The 20,090-nt window shown below is 32.9% G+C and overlaps 1 protein-coding gene across 1 annotated transcript in view; it reads left to right on the forward strand.

Moving 5' to 3' along the window:
* BIRC6 (baculoviral IAP repeat containing 6) overlaps window positions 1-20,090 on the forward strand; it is a 233,423-nt gene that overhangs the window by 117,009 nt on the left and 96,324 nt on the right. The window contains 9 exon segments of the mRNA XM_024732052.1: window positions 1,114-1,224; window positions 2,695-2,828; window positions 6,765-6,892; window positions 12,677-13,239; window positions 14,193-14,368; window positions 15,351-15,447; window positions 15,595-15,789; window positions 16,587-16,787; window positions 18,975-19,254. Of these exon segments, the coding sequence (XP_024587820.1) occupies window positions 1,114-1,224; window positions 2,695-2,828; window positions 6,765-6,892; window positions 12,677-13,239; window positions 14,193-14,368; window positions 15,351-15,447; window positions 15,595-15,789; window positions 16,587-16,787; window positions 18,975-19,254 (1,885 nt within the window).

Here is a 20,090-nt window from a genome sequence, read left to right on the forward strand (position 1 = left end):
AGGGTAGCCCAGAGGTTTTTTTTTTTTAAGGCAGTTTCATAGGTTGTCTTTTTTTTATGTTGTTAATAGACACTAATGATTAATGCCTAGAATTAGTAGCAGTTCACAGGAAGTTTTGAAATGAAGATAGTCTAATTTTGTTATTCCTTTTTTATTAACTGAAATACTTACATAAAGAGAAACTTCCTTTCATGTGCTATCATGTCACCCTTTGGAGATACAGTTTTTATATAGAGCCAGGAAAAATGCTGGAAATTTTCTGTATTTTAAAATTAAATTTAAAAATTAATTGGTTCACAAGTAGTCTATAATCATGACCACTTAGTTTCCTTAGTAAATATCTGTATAAGTTCGTGATTTTAAAATATTTCTTACGTTTCTGTTACAATCATTATGTTTATTGATGCTGAAATCACGCTATTTGTGGTCAGTAAGATGGTGCTTCATTAGATTCTTTTGGTTTTGCTTTTTTTTGTGAAATACACAACTGTATCTTTGTTAGATTTTAATAGCATAGGTGTTCCAAACTATATTTCCTGCCTGAGATCTGGAATCAGCCATTCTACACAGTGTTTTAAGGGCAAAAACTGGGCACTGTATTATGTTTGTTTATTTTTAATAACTTTTTTGGCTTCTCCACCTGCCACATGTGCTTCTTATTTAGGCCTTGCAGGTGACTTAGTTATTGTTTTAGTTTGTGCTTTTTTTGTAAAGTTACATTGGTTTTGAACGGTCAGCCGCATCCCTGTCTTTCCAATATGCCCTATTATTTTCAGTTTTTGGCTTTGCAGAATGTGAGGATTTTTAGTAAAACACAAATTGTGTTACAGTAGAAATGCCTGTAGTTTGGAAAGGACAACAAATGTATAGTGATGACATCTTATTTTATTTGTCATGGGATGAGCTTTAACCTTAGATATAAAATGTTATTGACTCTCTAATGCTTTAGTTATGTTTAATGGGGAACTTTTATTTATATGTTTTGAGGACACGAGGTAGTGAATTGATTTAAAAAAATAATGTCATGTTTTAAAATTTATTCTTTTTGTTTTAATTCTCAGTAAACATTTGCTTTTTCTGAGTTAAAATTTCCCCTTTCTCTTTTCCACGTAGCATCAATAACTAGCTTTCTCACGGTGTTAGCGTGGTATCCCAATACTTTGCTCCGGACATGGTGCCTTGTTCTTCATAGTCTAACACTCATGACAAACATGCAGCTTAATCGTAAGTCCAAATATTTATTCCTCTAAATCTCTGACATATACTTTATTATTCTTGCTATGAGATTCTTAAAAAAGATTTTTTCAAGAAGTGATATAGTTGTGAAAATGATTAAATTCTTTATTTGAATATGTCTCTTCTGAATTTGTTCTTTTTGTTGTTGTTCTTAATGTATCTTGCCCTTTGTGCTTCTTTACTTTGATTATATACTCTCATCTATCTACAGTTACAAGATCAAATTATATGTTTACCTTCTAAAAACTTTTACTAGTTTTTAAAAATTGATTACTCTTAGAGTACAAAGTCAAGTATTTAATGTTAGTCTATGTCTTGTGTTGGTTATTTATTCTTTTTAAAGTAACTTAGCAGTTAAAAATGATTTATTCATTATAATATTCATGAACGTATATGACTGGGTTCCTCGGTGTATGCTTTTCACATCTAAAACCTTCATTCACTGAACCTAATCGCTTCTTCTCAGATTCTAAAGTCCTATTAGTTTCCTACTTCCTTCACCCCACTCCTTTATTTCCCATTTAAGATAGTAAAATTAATTTCTGAACCTTTTAAGAAAGGAACTTTTAGTGCTTTCTGTGGCTTTCTGTATCTCAAAGTCACAAAGATACTCTCATACATTATCTTCTGTACTGCTTACTGGTTTTACTTTTTACATTTAGGTCTAGATTTTATCTGACATTCTTAGGTTGTTGGGAAGTAGGTATCCAAGTTCATATTAGAGAGCAAGGAGTAGCCATTTGTGAATTGAAATCTTCATTCCATCTGTAGGTTATGACAGCAGGTGGGTGGATTTCATCCCCATTCTCTTTGGGCTTAATTTCATTGACTAGAAAGCAGCGTCACATTGATAAAGGTATTAATTAAAATCATTGCTGAGAATCAAATGCTACTTCATTTTTCGTTTGGAATATAATATTTTCCAAATATGGGATTGAAAACATCCCTATGTGGTACTGAAGATAGATTTGACTCAAGGATATTTTATTCACTTCAGAAAACTTGTGCATTGTCTGTGTATCAGTTAACAGTATACAACCTTTATGTAGCTGACATGCAAAAATGAATAGGTTTTGCTTCAGTTTATCTTAGAAGGCTGTGTTAAAATTTACCTGAAAAATAGATCTTTATTTCTGGAAGGGGGAAATAATTACTAAGAATAGGCTCACCAAAAGGACAGTAAGCATTTAGTTATTTTCCACTTGACTGTATACTGAATAAGATGCACATTAAACTAGGTATTTTTCACAGCCGAACTAGGAGAGAGGCAGGAGATCTATGGCAGATGAAAACAGAGAATGAGGCTCAGTCAGTGCAGTAGAGATTCAGATCCTTTTAGTAACTCCCAGGAATATGTGAGTTTCCTTTGAAATTAAAAGATGTTTTAAATACTGCATTTCCATTGTTTCGGGGTCCTTTTGTTGGGGACTTTTTTTTTTTTTTTTTAATGTTTTATAGCTGGTTCCAGTACTGCCATTGGAACTCAGGAGAGTACTGCCCATCTGCTGGTTTCAGATCCAAACCTGATTCATGTTTTAGTGAAATTTCTTTCTGGCACCAGTCCACATGGAACAAATCAACACAGTCCACAGGTAATGTGACTTCTGAAAGCCAGTGATAGGCCCAGATTATACAGTAAACTTATTTGTAAAGGAAATTTTAAGTGCAGCTAAATACATAAAATTTTCATTGCTAAAGCGTTAAATGATGACCTCTTATGTATCAATGTAATAAAATGTTTTGAATTACATATAATAATAGCTATGCTGAAACTGAATTATAGCAGGTAGTAAGTTTTCTCTTGGAATTTTGCTGGATTTTTTTATGTAGCGATATATTTTTGGTGTTAATTTTATATAATTTGAGAAACATTCTAAACAGATATTTACCTTAATGTTAGGGAAGCATTTAAAAAATTCGGGAATATAAAAATTTTTTTAAATAATGTGTTATGGGCTTCCCTAGTGGCGCAGTGGTTGAGAGTCCGCCTGCCGATGCAGGACACAGGTTCGTGTCCCGGTCTGGGAGGATCCCACATGCCGCGGAGCTGCTGGGCCCGTGAGCCATGGCCGCTGAGCCTGCGCGTCCGGAGCCTGTGCTCCGCAAGGGAGAGGCCACAACAGTGAGAGGCCCATGTACCGCAAAAAAAAAAAACGTGTTATGTTAAATGACCTCTATTATCAAGATTGACAGGTCACCTAACTTAATTCTTTTATACTATTAACTATTTTATTTAACAAAAAACAAAATGATGACATCAGTGGACCTAAAGGGTATTACGATACGTGAAATAAAACAGAGAAAGACAGATGCCATATGAGTTCTCTTATATGTGGAATCTAGAAAACAAAGCAAATGAAGAAACATAAGAAAACTGAAATTGAGTCCTAGATACAGGGAACAAACAGTTGGTTGCCAGAATGGGGGATAGGAAATTGAGAGGTACACATTTCCAGGTACAAAATAAATGAATCACCAGTATAAAATGTACTGTGTGGGGCGTATAGTCAATAATAATGCAATATCTTTTTGATGACAGATGGTAACTAGTCTTATTGTGGTGAGCATTTTGAAATGTATAGAAATATCAAATCACTGTGTTGTACACCAAGAACAAATATAGCATTGTAGGTGAATTTTACTTCAAAAACAAACAGGGCTTCCCTCGTGGCGCAGTGGTTGAGAGTCTGCCTGCCGATGCAGGGGACACAGGTTCGTGCCCCGGTCTGGGAGGATCCCACATGCCATGGCTGGTGAGCCTGCGCGTCCAGAGCCTGTAACAGGAGAGGCCACAACAGTGAGAGGCCCACATACCGCAAACAAAACAAAACAAAACAAAAAAACACAAACAAACACATAGAAAAAGAGAAAAAGAGATCAGATTCGTGATTACCAGAGGCAGGGGTTGGGGGAATTGGATGAAGGTAGCCAGAAGGCAAAAACTTGTTGAGAGAGTAAATCTTGAGACTTCTCATCATAAAGAAAAAAACATTTTTTCTTTTATTTTGTATCTATATGAGACGATGGCTGTTCTCTAAACTTACTGTGGTAATCGTTTCATGATGTATTAAGTCAAATCATTATGCTGTATACTTTAAGCTTATGCAGTTCTGTATGTCAATTATATCTCAAAACTGAAATGAAAAAAAATATTGCTTTTGTTAATTCAGAAAAAAAAGATATATCAGAGCTTATAAACATTTTTAGTCTAACCACAGATTTCTTTTATATCAGTTTAGCTTTTGTTATATTGTACTACTTTAAAAAATATCTTTCCTTCATTATATTTCTTTTCGCATAAAATATATTTAGTGTTCATAGCATCTTTCCAATGGACGTTATTCAAGATTATCTTGCAAGGTTATCATCTTTTATTTCTTAGCTATGTGCTTATCTATGTGCTAGGTCTAGGTGCTGTTCTAGGTGCTAGGGATTTAAGTAGTTACCCTGTCCGAGTCTCTGCCTTTCTTGGAGCTTAAGTTCTGTTGGATACATTTAGTCAGTACTCTCATACTGAATAGACTTGATTTTTGTAGATCATCATAAAATAAACCAGACAAGGAAAAAAATGAGAAGGAACAAACTACTTGTAATTAGATTGGGCCAGAGTTTTGATAGGGGTAGAGGCATGTTATCAAGTGATTATTACACATAAAGATTGCATGAATTTGGAATGTGAAGATTCCTGAAATCACTAATTCCAGCTTCTTTATTTTACATATGAGTAAACATGCATTATTTGCATTGCCCACAATTATACAACTAGTAGTGATAGAGCCTAGGTGTCGGGGAACATGCCGCTGTATAAAGTAGTGTTTTTTCCTCTCTTTTTTTTTTTTTTAAGGCAAAGTAAAAGTTACTGAAGGTCAAGCTTTCCTCAGATATTTTGGTTTTGTAGTTTGGTTATGAATGTTATGATTTTTATACTCAGTGTTAGAAATTGTTAACTTTAAAATGGTTTGGAGAATTACATTGCATTTTGTTTTTCCCAAAACTCCTCTAGGATTTTATGATCATAACATTCCAAAACATACTTCAGGGTACTTGGTGTGGTTCTCGCTATCACTTTTTTTTCATTGAAGAGATAGAAGTTTGGGAAAGCATTTTTTTTTACAAATAGATACAGGTTCGTTTTTAGCTTTAAGGGGTTTTTTGTAGGGTTTTTTCCCCAATTCACTTTAGTATTTGCTCTGCTAGTCATTAGAAGCATGACCTTTTGTGAATCACTTAATGTGAGTCTGAGTTCTTTTGTTTTGAAATGGGATAATTAAGAAGATTGTGAAAATCAGTACATAAGTTCTTTGTGCTTTTGAAAGCATTATAAAGATATTCTTGTGTAATTCAGGTGAGTCTTTCTGTATTGAATTAAATAAAAGTAACATAAGTTATTCTAAACCATAAGGAAAAAAATATTGACAATAGAAGCTATAATTTTCGATTTAAAATAAGTATATCAAGATCTAAAAGCTTAATTGGTTTCCTGCTATCACTGTTAATATTTTTGTTCTTCAAATGAAAAGTTTCACCCGTATGGCTCTTGACTTAACATTTGATGCTTTTTTTTTTTTTTTTTCTCTACGGGGAAAGAGAATTTTTTTTCCCACATCTTTATACAATGTTGTGTTAGTTTCTGCTATACAACAAAGTGAATCAGCTATATGTATACTTATATCCCCATATCCCCTTCCTCTTGAGCCTATCCTCCCTCCCTATCCCATCCCTCTAGGTCACCACAAAGCATTGAGTTGATCTCCTTGTGCTATGCAGCAGCTTCCTACTAGCCATCCTTTTTACATTTGGTAGTGTATATATGTCAGTGCTACTCTCTCACTTCATCCCAGCTTCCCCTTCCCCCGCCGTGCCCTCAACTCTGTTCTCTACGTCTGCGTCTTTATTCCTGCCCTGCCACTAGGCTCATCAGAACTGCTTTTTTTTTTTTTGCTGTACGCGGGCCTCTCACTGTTTTGGCCTCTCCCGTTGCGGAGCACAGGCTCAGCAGCCATGGCTCACGGGCCTAGCCGCTCCGTGGCATGTGGGATCTTCCCGGTCCGGGGCACGAACCCGTGTCCCCTGCATCGGCAGGCGGACTCTCAACCACTGTGCCACCAGGGAAGCCCCAGAACCACTTTTTAAAATTCCTTATATGTGCGTTAGCATACGGTATTTGTTTTTCTCTTTCTGACTTACTTTACTCTGTATGACAGATTCTAGGTCCATCTACCTCACTACAAACAACTCAGTTTCATTCCTTTTTATGGCTGAGTAATATTCCATTGTATATAGGTCCCACATCTTCTTTATCCATTCATCTGTTGATGGAAATTTAGGTTGACAAAAGATTAATCTCCAAAATATACAAACAGCTCATGCAGCTCAATATCACAAAAACAGACAACCCAATCCAAAAATGGGTGGAAGACCTAAGTAGACATTTCTCCAAAGAAGGCATACAGATGATACTTTTTAAATGAATAATTCTGTAGATGGGATCAGTAAGCAGTTGTCAACAGAATTTCATTTCTCTTCAGGTTGGTCCAACAGCTACGCAAGCTATGCAAGAATTTCTTACCCGATTACAAGTGCATCTTTCTTCAACATGTCCTCAGCTATTCAGTGAATTTTTGCTCAAGCTAATTCATATACTTTCAACAGAAAGGTAAATGTCAAGGTGTTACATATATTCCTGATATAGAAGCAATAGGTAATCCTCCAAATTAATTTTCCCTTACCATTTGTTGGGAGTTTATCTGGGAACAGATAAGCAGGACGATATTAGGAATTAAGAGGGAAAGGTTTATTGGTATGTTTCCCAGTTATTTTCACTTCTTTTCATTATGGCTCTCCCAGATCCTGAACTCCTTCTATTGTGAAAGGAATAACGGGTTCATAGATTAGGAAGTATAAACCTTCTAGGTGAAATTTACTTGAAGCTGTTTAAATTATTCTAGAATACAGGTAGAGAATTAAAGCTACCAGTAATTTTATTTGAAACCTATATTTGATAAAACCCAAAAAAGATATCTTAAAAAAGAAAGTTAAATACTAATCTCATACAGAAATCCTAAATAAATTGATTACCAAAGTCAGGCAATAGATTGAAAAGAATAAACTGTGACCGTGATGGGTTGATTCTTAAAATGCGTGAATGCTTCGATATCATATTAATGAGTCATTTTTGTCATAGTTTAAGGCATTTCATAAAATCCAACATTACTTTCTGATAAAACTTTTAATGAAATATAAACAGTATCATCTTAAAGTTACAAAAAACAACATTATGAACAAACCAAACTCTAGTATGTTTGATTATTTTAAAACTTCCCATTAATATCAGGAAGAAATTAAAGGTGCTGTTTGCTATATTTATTATTTAATTTCATTGTGGAAGTGCCAGTGAATTTTTAAAAAATTAATGTATGTTAGAAAATGATTCAAATCACTTGTAGATTATATCACTCTTTAAAAATTAGTTTGAAAATATTAGAAATCAGAAAAAGGTATGATTTATAATAGTTATAAAATTAATTCATAATAATAGTTATTTTTCATAAATCAGTAGCAAAATGCCTGAAACCAGTATAAAAATTAACACAAAAAATTTATATGGCGTATGTTTTCATAGCTGCAGAAAATTTTATAGTACTATCCTCATTTGTTTTCTTCCTCCTTCATAACTATTTTAAAACACTAATGTGGTTGTAGTTCAACTTGTTTGTAGTGTATACACAGTGAAGCACAGGTGTGGGAAGGAGTAGATTCACAAAACCAAAAACATGCTGTTATGATATGCATCTGTGTATTTGGAAAACATGAACTTGAGGTTTTTGTGTGATATAAATAAAACCAACTAAGAAGCAAAAACCAGTTACCATGGAGTTCATTTTTCTTTTAACTAGGCTTTTTTTAAACTGTATGTGAGACCTCTAAATACATTCATTAGATGTAGACTTTAGTATAGTTCTGTCTATGTAGGGTCTAGCAGTAAAAGGTTTCATGTGAAAATTCAATACATTGACTCTAACATTTCCTACAGAAATATCAATCTTGTTTTAGTTTATAACATGCTGTCTTTTTTTAAAAAATCTATTTTATATCTTTTTTTATAAGTAAAGGTATTTATAGGTTTACGTGCCTCAAAAACTAATTAGAATTCTTTTTTCCAGCTCCTCTTCCACACCCTTCCACCCTGTACACACCTCATACATTTTCTAGCACATTTTCTTTAATAGGGTCCATAACATTGGCCCAAATATATTCTTAGCTTTTGTTTTCTTTGTATGTTTTTAAGAAAGTGTCTGGCATCCGTATAAATTAGCCTGCAGCTTTTTAGTTCAATTAATACTATAGGTTGAGAAGAAGTACCCAGACTTCATATGAAGAGGGTACTCATTTATATCACATAAGTGTTTTGCAGATATATTCTCTTGGTCTGTGGATTATATTTTCATTTTCTTAACAATATCTTTGAAAAAGCAGCTTTTAATTTTGATGAAATTTTGTTAGCTTTTTCTTTTATTTATTATTATTTTTGTTTCATAGCAATATCCTTGCTTAACCCAAGGTCATAGAGATGATTCTCTATGCTTTCTTCTAGAAATTTTATTGTTTTAGGTTTTACGCATAGGTTATATTGAGTTAAATTTTGCATTTGGGTCTAAGTTCTTTTTTTTCTTTTTTTTGCCTGTGGATGATGTCAAATTGTTACTATACCATTTGTTGAAAAACACATCCTTTTTAAATTGAATTCTCTTTCTGCCTTTTCCAAAAATCAATTGACCATATTTGTTTTGCTCTATTTCTGGACTCTATAGAATTGATGTTTGTGTCTGTTCTTTTCCGATACCACACTGGTTTGGTATTTTTATATTATTTCTTGAGGTCTGGTAGTGTGGATTTTCCAACTTTGTTCTTTTGGCTATTCTGCTTTCTTTGCTTTTACATGTAAGTTTTAGGATCAGCTTATTGATCCCCCACCACCCCCACAAAAACAAAAACAAAAACAAATCAAACCAAAAAAAACACTTCTCCATTGTGACTGAATAAGCGTGAATCTGTAGATCAATTTGGGAGGAGTTGTAGGTATATTTATAGATACAGATATAGTTATTCATATAGACATAGATACAAAAATATAGTTATAGGTAGAGTTATATATATATTTGTGATTTTTCTTTGTACAGTCATGTGGTTAGTGAATAGTATGTATGTCTTTTTGCTTTTTCTGCACCTACTGAAATGATCATATATTGTTTCTTCTAAAATCTGTAGGTATGATAAATTACATTGATTTTTTTTTTTTTTTTTAAGTGTTGATCAGTATACATTCCCAGGATATATACTCACTCGGTCATGATGTATTATCCTTTTTATATCTTGCTTGTTTAAGTAGTTAATGCTTTGTTGCTTCCCTGGTGGCGCAAATGCTTTGTTGAAGATTTCAAAATCTATGCTTATGAGAGATATTTGCATTTTTAAAAATAATACCTTTGGTTTTTATGTCAGGATAATCCTGGACTCCTAAAATGAGTGTTTCCTTTTCTGTTTTCTGGAAGAGGTTGTGTAAATTGGATTATTACTTATTTAAATATTTGATAGTAATTGCCATTGAGGCAACCAGGGTCTGGAGTTTTCTTTGTATTAATAGAAAAAAGTTTCTACTTATTTTTTTTTCGTGATGCATAAAGAGTTCCTTTATTATAAGTAATCAAAAGTAAACAAATACTCTCTTTTTTTTCACTTTGAGACAATTATATATATATATTTTTAACATCTTTATTGGCGTATAATTGCTTTACAATGGTGTGTTAGTTTCTGCTTTATAGCAAAGTGAATCAGTTATACATATACATATGTTCCCATATCTCTTTCCTCTTGTGTCTCCCTCCCTCCCACCCTCCCTATCCCACCCACCCCTCCAGGCGGTCACAAAGCACCATTTACTTATTTTATAGGTAAAAGATTATTCTTTTAGGTTTTCTTTCTTCTTGAGTGAACTTTGGCAGTTTGTGTCTTGAAGGAATTTGTTCATTTCATCTGTGTTGTTGAATTCATTATTTGTAATTTTTTAAATTATGCTTTTAATGTTTATAGTATGTAGTTTGATTCATTCTATCATTTCTGATATTGGTAATTTTAATCTATTTATCTTGGTCATTCTTGCTAGAGGTTTATAATATTATTGATATTTTCAAAGAACCAACTTAAAGCTTTGTTGATATTCTTTATTTTTTTATTTCCAATTTCATTAAATTTTGCTCTAATAGTTATTATTTCCTTCTTTCAGTTTTTCTTGTATAAGCGTTTGACAATATGTGTCTCTTAATTGATCTGTTAGACCACTTTACATTTAATGTGGTTATTGATTTAGTGGACTAAAATTTATCACTTTGCCAGTTTTGTTTATTTAATCTATTCTTCGCTTAAAATTTTTTTTCTTGCCTACTTTTGGATTAAGTAATTTTTATAATGATTTCATTTTGTTTCTAGTATTATTATTTATAACAAAGAAATTTTGATTATAGTGTTTTCCCTAGCTTTGCAATATACGTCTTTATTTCATCACGTTCTGCTTTCACATATTATTATACCTTAGCTCACATATAATGTAAGAACTTTACAGCAGTAAATTTACAGTTTCTTTCTCTCATCTTTTGTGATATAGGTATCATATGTTTACTTTTACATATGCTGTAAACATAATACATCCCTACAATTTTTGCTTTGGATAATCACATATCTTTTAGACACTGAAGTAAATAGTATTTATGCCCGGAAATGGACAAGCCTCTTCTACTGGGTGATTAGTGTGAGGATTTGAATCACTCTTTTCAAGATTTGACCTGGCTTTGGTTTTATTGTTGCTATGGTTACCTTTTGTGTTTTGTCAGCTTCAAAATGATCTAGTTAGCTTCTGTTTCGATGTGAGTCAGGGTAAAGGGGGTGGTTTCCAGTTTTATTGTTCCATCCTTAGCTTTTGTTGTTCCTTATACATTTGTACCACAGAGGGACTCTTTCTCCATGGCTCCATCTCTAGCAGTCAACTGCTTTTGCTTGTTTCTTAATGTTCACTAGACTCCTAGTGATGGCAGGTGTTTTCCGATATTGTGTCCAGCCTCAGTCTTTGGCAGGCCCTCTGTGACTGAACCTCAGGGAAAGGAGCTTTCTCAATAAATTTTTCCTTTTTGTCAGCCAAACTCTGGCTTGTATCTTTGGCCATTTCTGAGGAGAGCATTTCCTTCTCTCCAGTGGTAGGAAACAGCTATTGGTATTTGAGGGGTTTTTTCACTAGCACCAAATACATGGTGTCTTTTTTAACACCATTTCCCTGATTATCTGACATCAACCTGTGTCCTACAATTCAGTTCTATTCTGCCACTATCCAAAGTTAGCCTCAGATTTACAGTTTTAACTGCTCAGTCCCACAAGACTGCCCTTACTTCAGAGGGCACTTACAAGTCCAACATCCCCAGGTTACCCACATTTTTGTATCATTTGACTACAAATTCAGGGGTGCTCACAATCCCCCCCCCCTCAGGTTCAGTAGTTTGCTAGAAAGATTCACAGAACTCAGGAAAAACACTTTACTTATTTTACCAGTTTATATAAAGTATAGCTCAGGAACAGCCAGATGGAATAGATGCACAGGGCAAGATATGTGTGGGGGTTGGTGAGGGAGGGTGCCTGTGAATGGATATGAACTCCAAGGGTTCAGTGTTACCACCCTTACATACCTGGGGTTTAACAACTTGTAAAGTATTTTAGCTGAATTCTTCTTAACCATATGTATATTGCCAGCATCTCGACTTCCCAGATTCTGTGACAGGAAAGCCAATGATCATATTCTGTCTTCTTGGAGGAGGTGCCTATCTTTTCATGGATTTCAGGCTTTTTGGTACTCTTTTGACCTTAGCTCTCTGATGGGTTCAAGAAAAGTTATGACTTTAGAGTTAATTTGGCTTTTTTAATTGTTAAGTTGGGGCCAATGATCTTTCCAGCTTTCTATTTCTTAGGCATAAGTAGAACTTGAGAGCATTCAATTTTGATGCGTAAGAATTACTTGATTGAATCTTAATTTTTGAAAATCAAAATCAGTAAGAAATATTTAAACTAACAACATTTGAGGTTGTAACAAACCAGAGCTCATTCATTATGAGGAGTGCCTTGTGATATATAATTATTTTAGTCTGTAGCTTCAAAATCATCTCTTTGATTTACTTGTCCTTCAGTTTTCTATTTGGAAGGGAATTCATTTTTTATTTTATATGATAAAATGGAGGCAAGAACAAGAAGGACTCAGGAAGAGCTGGAAACTCTTTGCTACAAAATGAAATAGCGAATACCAGCAGTTTAATTATTGTTTAGCTTTCTTGTATTCCGGTGGTTACTTCTTTCAGAGCAATTTAAAATGGATTAATTTTTAATCCTCTCTCTTTTTCTGCAGGGGTGCCTTCCAGACAGGCCAAGGACCTCTTGATGCCCAAGTAAAGCTCTTAGAATTCACTTTGGAGCAGAATTTTGAAGTCGTTTCAGTTAGTACTATTTCTGCTGTGATAGAGTCTGTCACTTTTTTAGTGCACCACTATATCACTTGCTCAGACAAAGTAATGTCTCGAAGTGGATCAGATAGCTCAGTGGGTGCTCGAGCATGCTTTGGGGGACTCTTTGCCAACCTCATTCGTCCAGGTGATGCAAAAGCAGTTTGTGGTGAAATGACAAGAGATCAACTCATGTTTGATTTGTTAAAACTGGTTAACATTTTAGTACAGCTGCCTCTTTCGGGCAATAGGGAATACAGTGCAAGAGTGTCTGTGACCACCAATACGACAGACAGTGTTTCAGATGAAGAAAAAGTTTCAGGAGGCAAAGATGGTAATGGAAGCAGTAGTAGTATTCAAGGATCACCTGCATATGTCGCTGACTTAGTGTTAGCCAACCAACAGATAATGAGCCAGATTTTGTCGGCTCTGGGCCTGTGTAATAGCAGTGCCATGGCGATGATAATTGGTACGTATTAATATTAAGAATATTAATCTTATACTTGTTTCTAGTACTATATCTCTTTCCTTTAGCAATGTATGAATTCATTTTCTTTTTACTTTATAATGCAGAGTTACTTTTTTGTAAACTTCTTAGCATGACTGATTTTTATTAGTGAAAACTTTTATAGAGTGGCTTCAATCAGTTGAAAATTTTTAAGTGTGAATTTTTTAAAAATTGGAAAATACTAACAAAATAACTTGTAGTGAATTAAGAAAAAAAAATCAGTCTTGTAAGTTAGGTACCATAATTTATAGTCACATATCGCTAACATTTTAAAGATGGAGAATTTCACATCAAATTTTGTATTAGGGAATGAGTAAGATTTATTTGTTCACAGTTTTTTAAAAAGTTAAGTATAAAATTTTGTTCAAGTTTAACAGTTTTATGACACATATATCAATGTAAAATTTATATATTGTTGCTTTACTTTTCTACCTATTTGAAAGCTAATATATTATGTTAATTTTTTTAACTAATTAAACTTCTGTAAATTGTGACAAAATCCATTCCTGATATATTTTTGCTTATTAGTATTTCTTTTTTCATGTAAGGGAAACAACCATATCTTTTTGATTAAAAGTTTTGAAGTTTAGTTACATAATAGTATCACTTATTTTTCTTTCCTTTTCTTTTTGGTATGTATAATGATGTTCCTCAGTCATGTAATAGAGCAACTTTATTGTTACCAACAACAGAGGTATCTCCTATAAAAGATACCAAAAAACATCCTCTACTGAATGTTATGAGAGATATTTTAATTTCTAGATATGTGTATATGTATACACACACACACATAGCTTTTATGTACCCATCCTTCAGTGGTTTGGGGGTAAAATGGCTTTTAAGACTCTATTTTAATTATTATGGTTTTTAAGGATATGCTTTTTAAAAATGTGTCATCTTTTTATTTAAACTAGGGGCAAGTGGATTACATCTCACCAAACATGAAAACTTTCATGGTGGGTTAGATGCCATATCAGTTGGGGATGGATTATTTACCATACTGACAACACTTAGTAAAAAAGCTTCTACAGTTCACATGATGCTGCAGCCAATTTTAACCTACATGGCCTGTGGATATATGGGCAGACAGGTAAGTTCAATCTAGCAACAACTGCAGTAATTTAAGTAGTTACTAGCAATGGGAGCAGAGAATTATTTGTAAGACAGAGACAGAGTATTCTAGTTATATGTTGGAAAATGAACGGAGTCAGCAGGTGAGAACTATAGATTACTAGTATAAGTTGGAGAGGAAAGTTTCCTTGAAACTGTCAAAGATGACTACAGTGATGTAAGAATAAAATGTTTAACATATTTTAAAATTTTAGATTTTCTTTCCATTGTCTTAAGAAGTAGTTCTTTCCTTTTCCCTAACCATAGCATAGTTGAAAACCAACATGTTCTTCGTAGATGCTACATATGAAAATTTAATACGAGTATTTTTTTTCAAGCTTAAGTTACATATTTAGTTTCCTTTCAGTTAAAAGGTGTTAGGGTAATTTTAAAAGAGAAATAGGTTAGAATGTTACTACTTTTTAAATTTCCTTTTTAAAAAATGAGATTTTAGGAGCCAGTGTGATTATTTTAATTTCTAGCCCATTTACCATTTTTTTCAAAAGCAGATTTTAAAACAGTTTCTTAAGGAATCTTCTATTTGTCAGTGTATAATTATCATTTTCATAAATATACATTGCATGTGTATATATATTTCCCCATTGGAAGATACAAAGATATTTGAGAAGGATACATTTTTAAATGAAAGTAGTGTCTACTCGAAAACAAAATCGATGCACATTAATTTAAGGTAGAAAATGATAATAGTAGGTAAACACAGATGCAAAAAATGCTGAGTTCAGAGAGGAGACTGTTCACTTCCTTTTTGATTCAGGTTAAGATTTCCTAAATATTTTGGCAGACATTTTGTATTTAGTGATTTAGGTTAAGGTTGCCATTTTATAATAACTAACTGTAAAAGAATATTACATTCAATAAGAAATTTAGTTGTCCTAATTCACAGGAAATTAATAATCACCTTTTAAAAATCACAGTATACATGTATGGTTTTTTTTTTTTAGGGCTCTCTCGCTACTTGCCAGTTATCTGAACCATTATTGTGGTTCATTTTGAGAGTACTGGATACTAGTGATGCCTTGAAAGCATTCCACGATATGGGTAAGACAAAGTTACAAAACTGTCATTTAAGTGTAACCATTTGATAGTAAATTATGTTCTTATTTTTGTAGTCTTCTGTGAAAGTTGACTCAATGTCAAATCATGTATGTTAAGATAATTTTCATATAGTATTCTCTTTAAATTTAGGTGGTGTTCAGCTCATTTGCAACAATATGGTTACTAGTACAAGGGCTATTGTAAACACTGCAAGAAGTATGGTATCAACTATTATGAAATTTCTTGACTCTGGTCCGAATAAAGCTGTTGACAGCACTTTGAAAACACGAATACTAGCTTCTGAGCCTGACAATGCAGAAGGGATCCATAACTTTGCACCCCTGGGTAAGAAAAGAGTTATTTCATCTTATGGGTATGAATTTAAGTAGCAGTTAATTGGCTGGTATGAAGCAAAAATAGTTGTCAAAGTAAGTTGATTGTGTTACAGTATCACCATTTCAATTACAAGCCATTGATTTTAAAGGTAGTAGTTTTCCAAACATTCTACTGATTAGAAGGAAGTTTTTAATTGTTCTTTAGTAGTAAAATTTGTTTTTATTTCTGAGTTTAAATAGAACACAATTTATGAAACTAAGTAGTAGGTTCAGTTATGTCAGTTTTCATTGTAAATGTTAGTTTTAAAGGACTTATTCCTTCTTATTTGGAGTGGTACTTTTTTTTATAAGAAGTTTCAGATTTATATAGTTATTCTTTTTTTCCATTCTACATAGTTTCTTTTTATATTTTTCTTTTCATATTTCTAACTCATGAATATTGACAATTTAGAATAAAGGTGATTATTTTCAAGCTGAAGCCTGTATTGGACATTGTTTTTTACTTACATCATTTGAGAATTACTGTGCTAGATTTGTTGTTGCTAGTTTAGTTTTCATTTGACATGTTAGTGCATAGAAATTAGGCAGCAGTTAACAGAGAATTTGTCGCCTTGCCAGTTGACTGGATGTCTTGAGGTTTTGTGAATACTGTAACAAATTATGCTAAATGTATTAAGTACATTCATAGTATTAAATGTTCATGTTTTTAGCTAATTTTTCTAGTGTAATTATTATGGTTTGAATAGTTCTTGATGCCTTATTGGGTTTCTTTTGCAAGTTTTTATTTTATTTAAAATACTTCTGTAGGTACAATCACATCTAGCAGTCCTACTGCCCAACCAGCTGAGGTGCTTTTGCAGGCCACACCACCCCATAGAAGAGCTCGCTCTGCTGCTTGGTCCTACATCTTTCTGCCAGAGGAGGCTTGGTGCGACCTTACCATTCACCTTCCTGCAGCAGTGCTTCTTAAAGAGATACATATCCAACCTCACCTTGCATCTCTTGCAAGTGAGTAATATTTTTTGTAAAGATCCATCATGAAAATAAACGATAATTTAGAAGCATTTAAAAAATGAGAAAAATACTTAGCAAACAGTGATTAACTTAGATACACTTTCCAGATTGCTAAATTTTGAACAGTTTTAATATATTTAACACTACCACCAAATCATTTCCCATCAAGTGAATTGACATGGCTATTCCCCTGAAACAAATAGAGTGTGTGATGAAATTTAAACAAATATATTCTAGTTATATGTTATTTTGCCTTTCCTCTTCCCTCAAATTTATGAAGCTATCTATATAGCATTAAGATAAAATGAGTTAGTTTATACAGCTGTAGACAGCAGTCTTAGTTTTTCTAGGTAGTCCTCAGTCCTATCTCTGTAATGTGAAATTAGCATAGATTCCCCTTCCCATTGTAAGATAATTACATCTGCCTTAATACTTTGAGTGTGATATTTTGAATATTTATGATCTTTAGATTTTTAATATTTTGAGTATCATTCATTTGATGCATTTTCATTGAATACATTTTGTTGTGACTTTGCAACGTTAAATAATTGAAAAGAATTTTTAGAAAACAAGCTGTACATTAAAAGGAGCAGAAACTCCTTTAAGTATTCATGAAGGAATATGAAGTACTATTTTAAGTTTATGAGGGTCCCCAAATTCTTTCAATATAAATATAATAATTTGTACAGAATTGTTGAAGTTATCACATTTATCTTCATTGATTGATTCTCATTGCTATCATATGTCACTCAGTAATTTAATGAAGAACTATAGAGAATTTTGTAGACACCTGGCATATTTGGAAGAATCAATTTTTCCACTTATTTGCAAGATTAGATTATTATACTCTAATACAGTTGTGGAATCCACACGTTAGATAAAAATAGATATAATGAATAAAATGGCAGAAGAAAAATAGACTAATGCACAGTGTTTTAGCAGGTCAAAAATAACTATATTACATGGCAAAATATAAGTCAGTGTAAGACTTAGGGGATAATCTAAGATGAGGAGGAAGCTCCTTTTATTCAGAAGGAGAAAGTGGTTCATGTGAATGGTGGCTTTGGAGTGTAGCTAGAATTTGCACATAGGAATTGGAACAGGAAGGATGTTACAACGGAGAACTCTGTACATTATGAAAACTCAGTAGGTTAGGTGTTCTCCAATACAAGTGTGATTAATAATTTTGGTTTTGGATTGGAGCAGAAACTGAAGATATAGTGTGTTTCAGTGGAAATAACATAGCCTTTAGAATCAAACATGGGCTTGAATATAAAATGTGTCCTTTGTTCATTTGGGGGTTTGAATTATTTAATCTCTTTGTCAGTTTGTATTGACAGATTCAAAGAGATTAAATAATGTGGATAATACTTATCTCAAAAGGTAAGATTAAATTTAAAAATTGATGTGACTTGTCTAGTTCTCAGTGTAAACCAGGGGTGTAATTGGCATATAATAAAAGTTACTTCCTAATTTTACAGTTGAAATTAAAGGCAAAGTTCAAAGGTTGTTTTAGTTGATAGATAAATTTATTATATGGGCTTCCATGTTTGTGAGAAAGAAATTTTCCCATAACAGCTGCCAGTTATTACTTCATTGGGCCTCCTTAAATTTTAGCAGGAAATGGTTTTATTTTTAAGTATTCTGGATGTTTGTTTAAATTTTGAAAGGCAAAAACAGATTAGAGGCAAAAGCAATTTCTAAATTCAACTGTGTTTAAAATCATAGCAATATGGTAGTAGTGAAATAATGAGTTTGTTTGTGAAAAAGTATTTTTTAAGTTACATTCCTCCCAATTTACAACAGTAAACCATAGCATATTAATCACCATATTGTTGGTGATAATTCTGAGTAAAGTAGAAATAATAGAGTAAGTAATTGCCTATTTTTCTTTTCTTGGAGCGAATTAAGTACATGTGGATTGCATATCTTCAGTTACTCTTTTTTAGGTTAATGTTAGAATTTTTTAAATATAATTTTTATTATACTGTGAATTTCATATAATAGCTGTAAAATCAATTATGGTGAAAGTCAGTGACAAAGTATGACTTGGTGTATACATTTTCTTTTTATGAGTTCATAATGAATATAACTGAAAGCTGTTTTACTGGGATTGCCACTAGAATATGAACTCTGGTTTACTTTTCCTTTAGTAATTGTTCAATTTTTCTCTTCCTGTAGCCTGCCCATCCTCAGTGTCTGTTGAAGTAAGTGCAGATGGGGTAAATATGCTACCATTATCCACTCCTGTTGTCACAAGTGGTCTCACCTACATAAAAATTCAGCTTGTAAAAGCTGAAGTAGCTTCTGCTGTCTGCCTTAGACTTCATCGTCCACGAGATGCCAGCACATTAGGCCTTTCACAAATTAAATTACTGGGCCTCACTGCTTTTGGTACCACTTCTTCAGCAACAGTTAATAATCCTTTTCTTCCATCTGAAGATCAGGTATCCAAAACAAGGTATGTGGTTTCTCATTCTTAAAAAAACCTTTCTGTGCTTTTCATAAAATTGTTTATACTGTGTTTTTTTTTTAGAGTTTAGGAAATTCTTTGTTCCATAGGTATCTGAATAATATCATAATTTTATTAAGTGTCATAAAGAATAATTCTATAGAAGCAAAACCTTGAGGCTGGTTAAAATTGAGATTTATGTGTGTTTAATCCTTGGGATGATCCACAATGTGGTATATGTGGGTGTGGGTTCCAGTTCTTTGGATTGTAGTCTTATGTAAGCATTTCCAAATGCCTATCCCCAAGAATACATCTGAAGCATACAAATGGATCATATAGATAGGCACCTAGCCCTATATGGTCATTCCTAAGTTGCCAGTCTGCAGAGGGTTAGATTTGAACCATACAAACTGACCAAACAAAGAAGGACCTGAATATATCCGTTAATTTACATTCTTCTGGTAACGTTTGATGGTTGAAAATTTTATAGATTGTCTTAATATAAGTTTTACCTGACAAAAAAATTTAGGATTTCTTTTTTATTTTTGAGCTGCCAAGACTTTACAGTTTTGCAGTTCTATGATCCTTTGCAGTTTATATTTATGCATATAAATATATGTATATACAAAAATATTTCCTGACTAATTAAATAAAAAGGAAGTTCATAATTCCTAAATGCTACTAGCACTTAAGTATTTTTTTATGTTATAGGGGAAACTTACTGTGTGTTTAATTCTTTATTGATGTTACAGTATTCTAAAAGTATTTTTTAACGTAGATTGGTGCTACTTACGAAATACAACATGCTGATCTTTTCGTTTTTTTCTTCCTTTTTTTTCTGCTTT

This window comes from Neophocaena asiaeorientalis, unplaced genomic scaffold (assembly GCF_003031525.2).
Source record: "Neophocaena asiaeorientalis asiaeorientalis breed wild unplaced genomic scaffold, Neophocaena_asiaeorientalis_V1.1 scaffold18, whole genome shotgun sequence".
In the NCBI taxonomy this organism is placed as follows: Eukaryota; Metazoa; Chordata; class Mammalia; order Artiodactyla; family Phocoenidae; genus Neophocaena; species Neophocaena asiaeorientalis.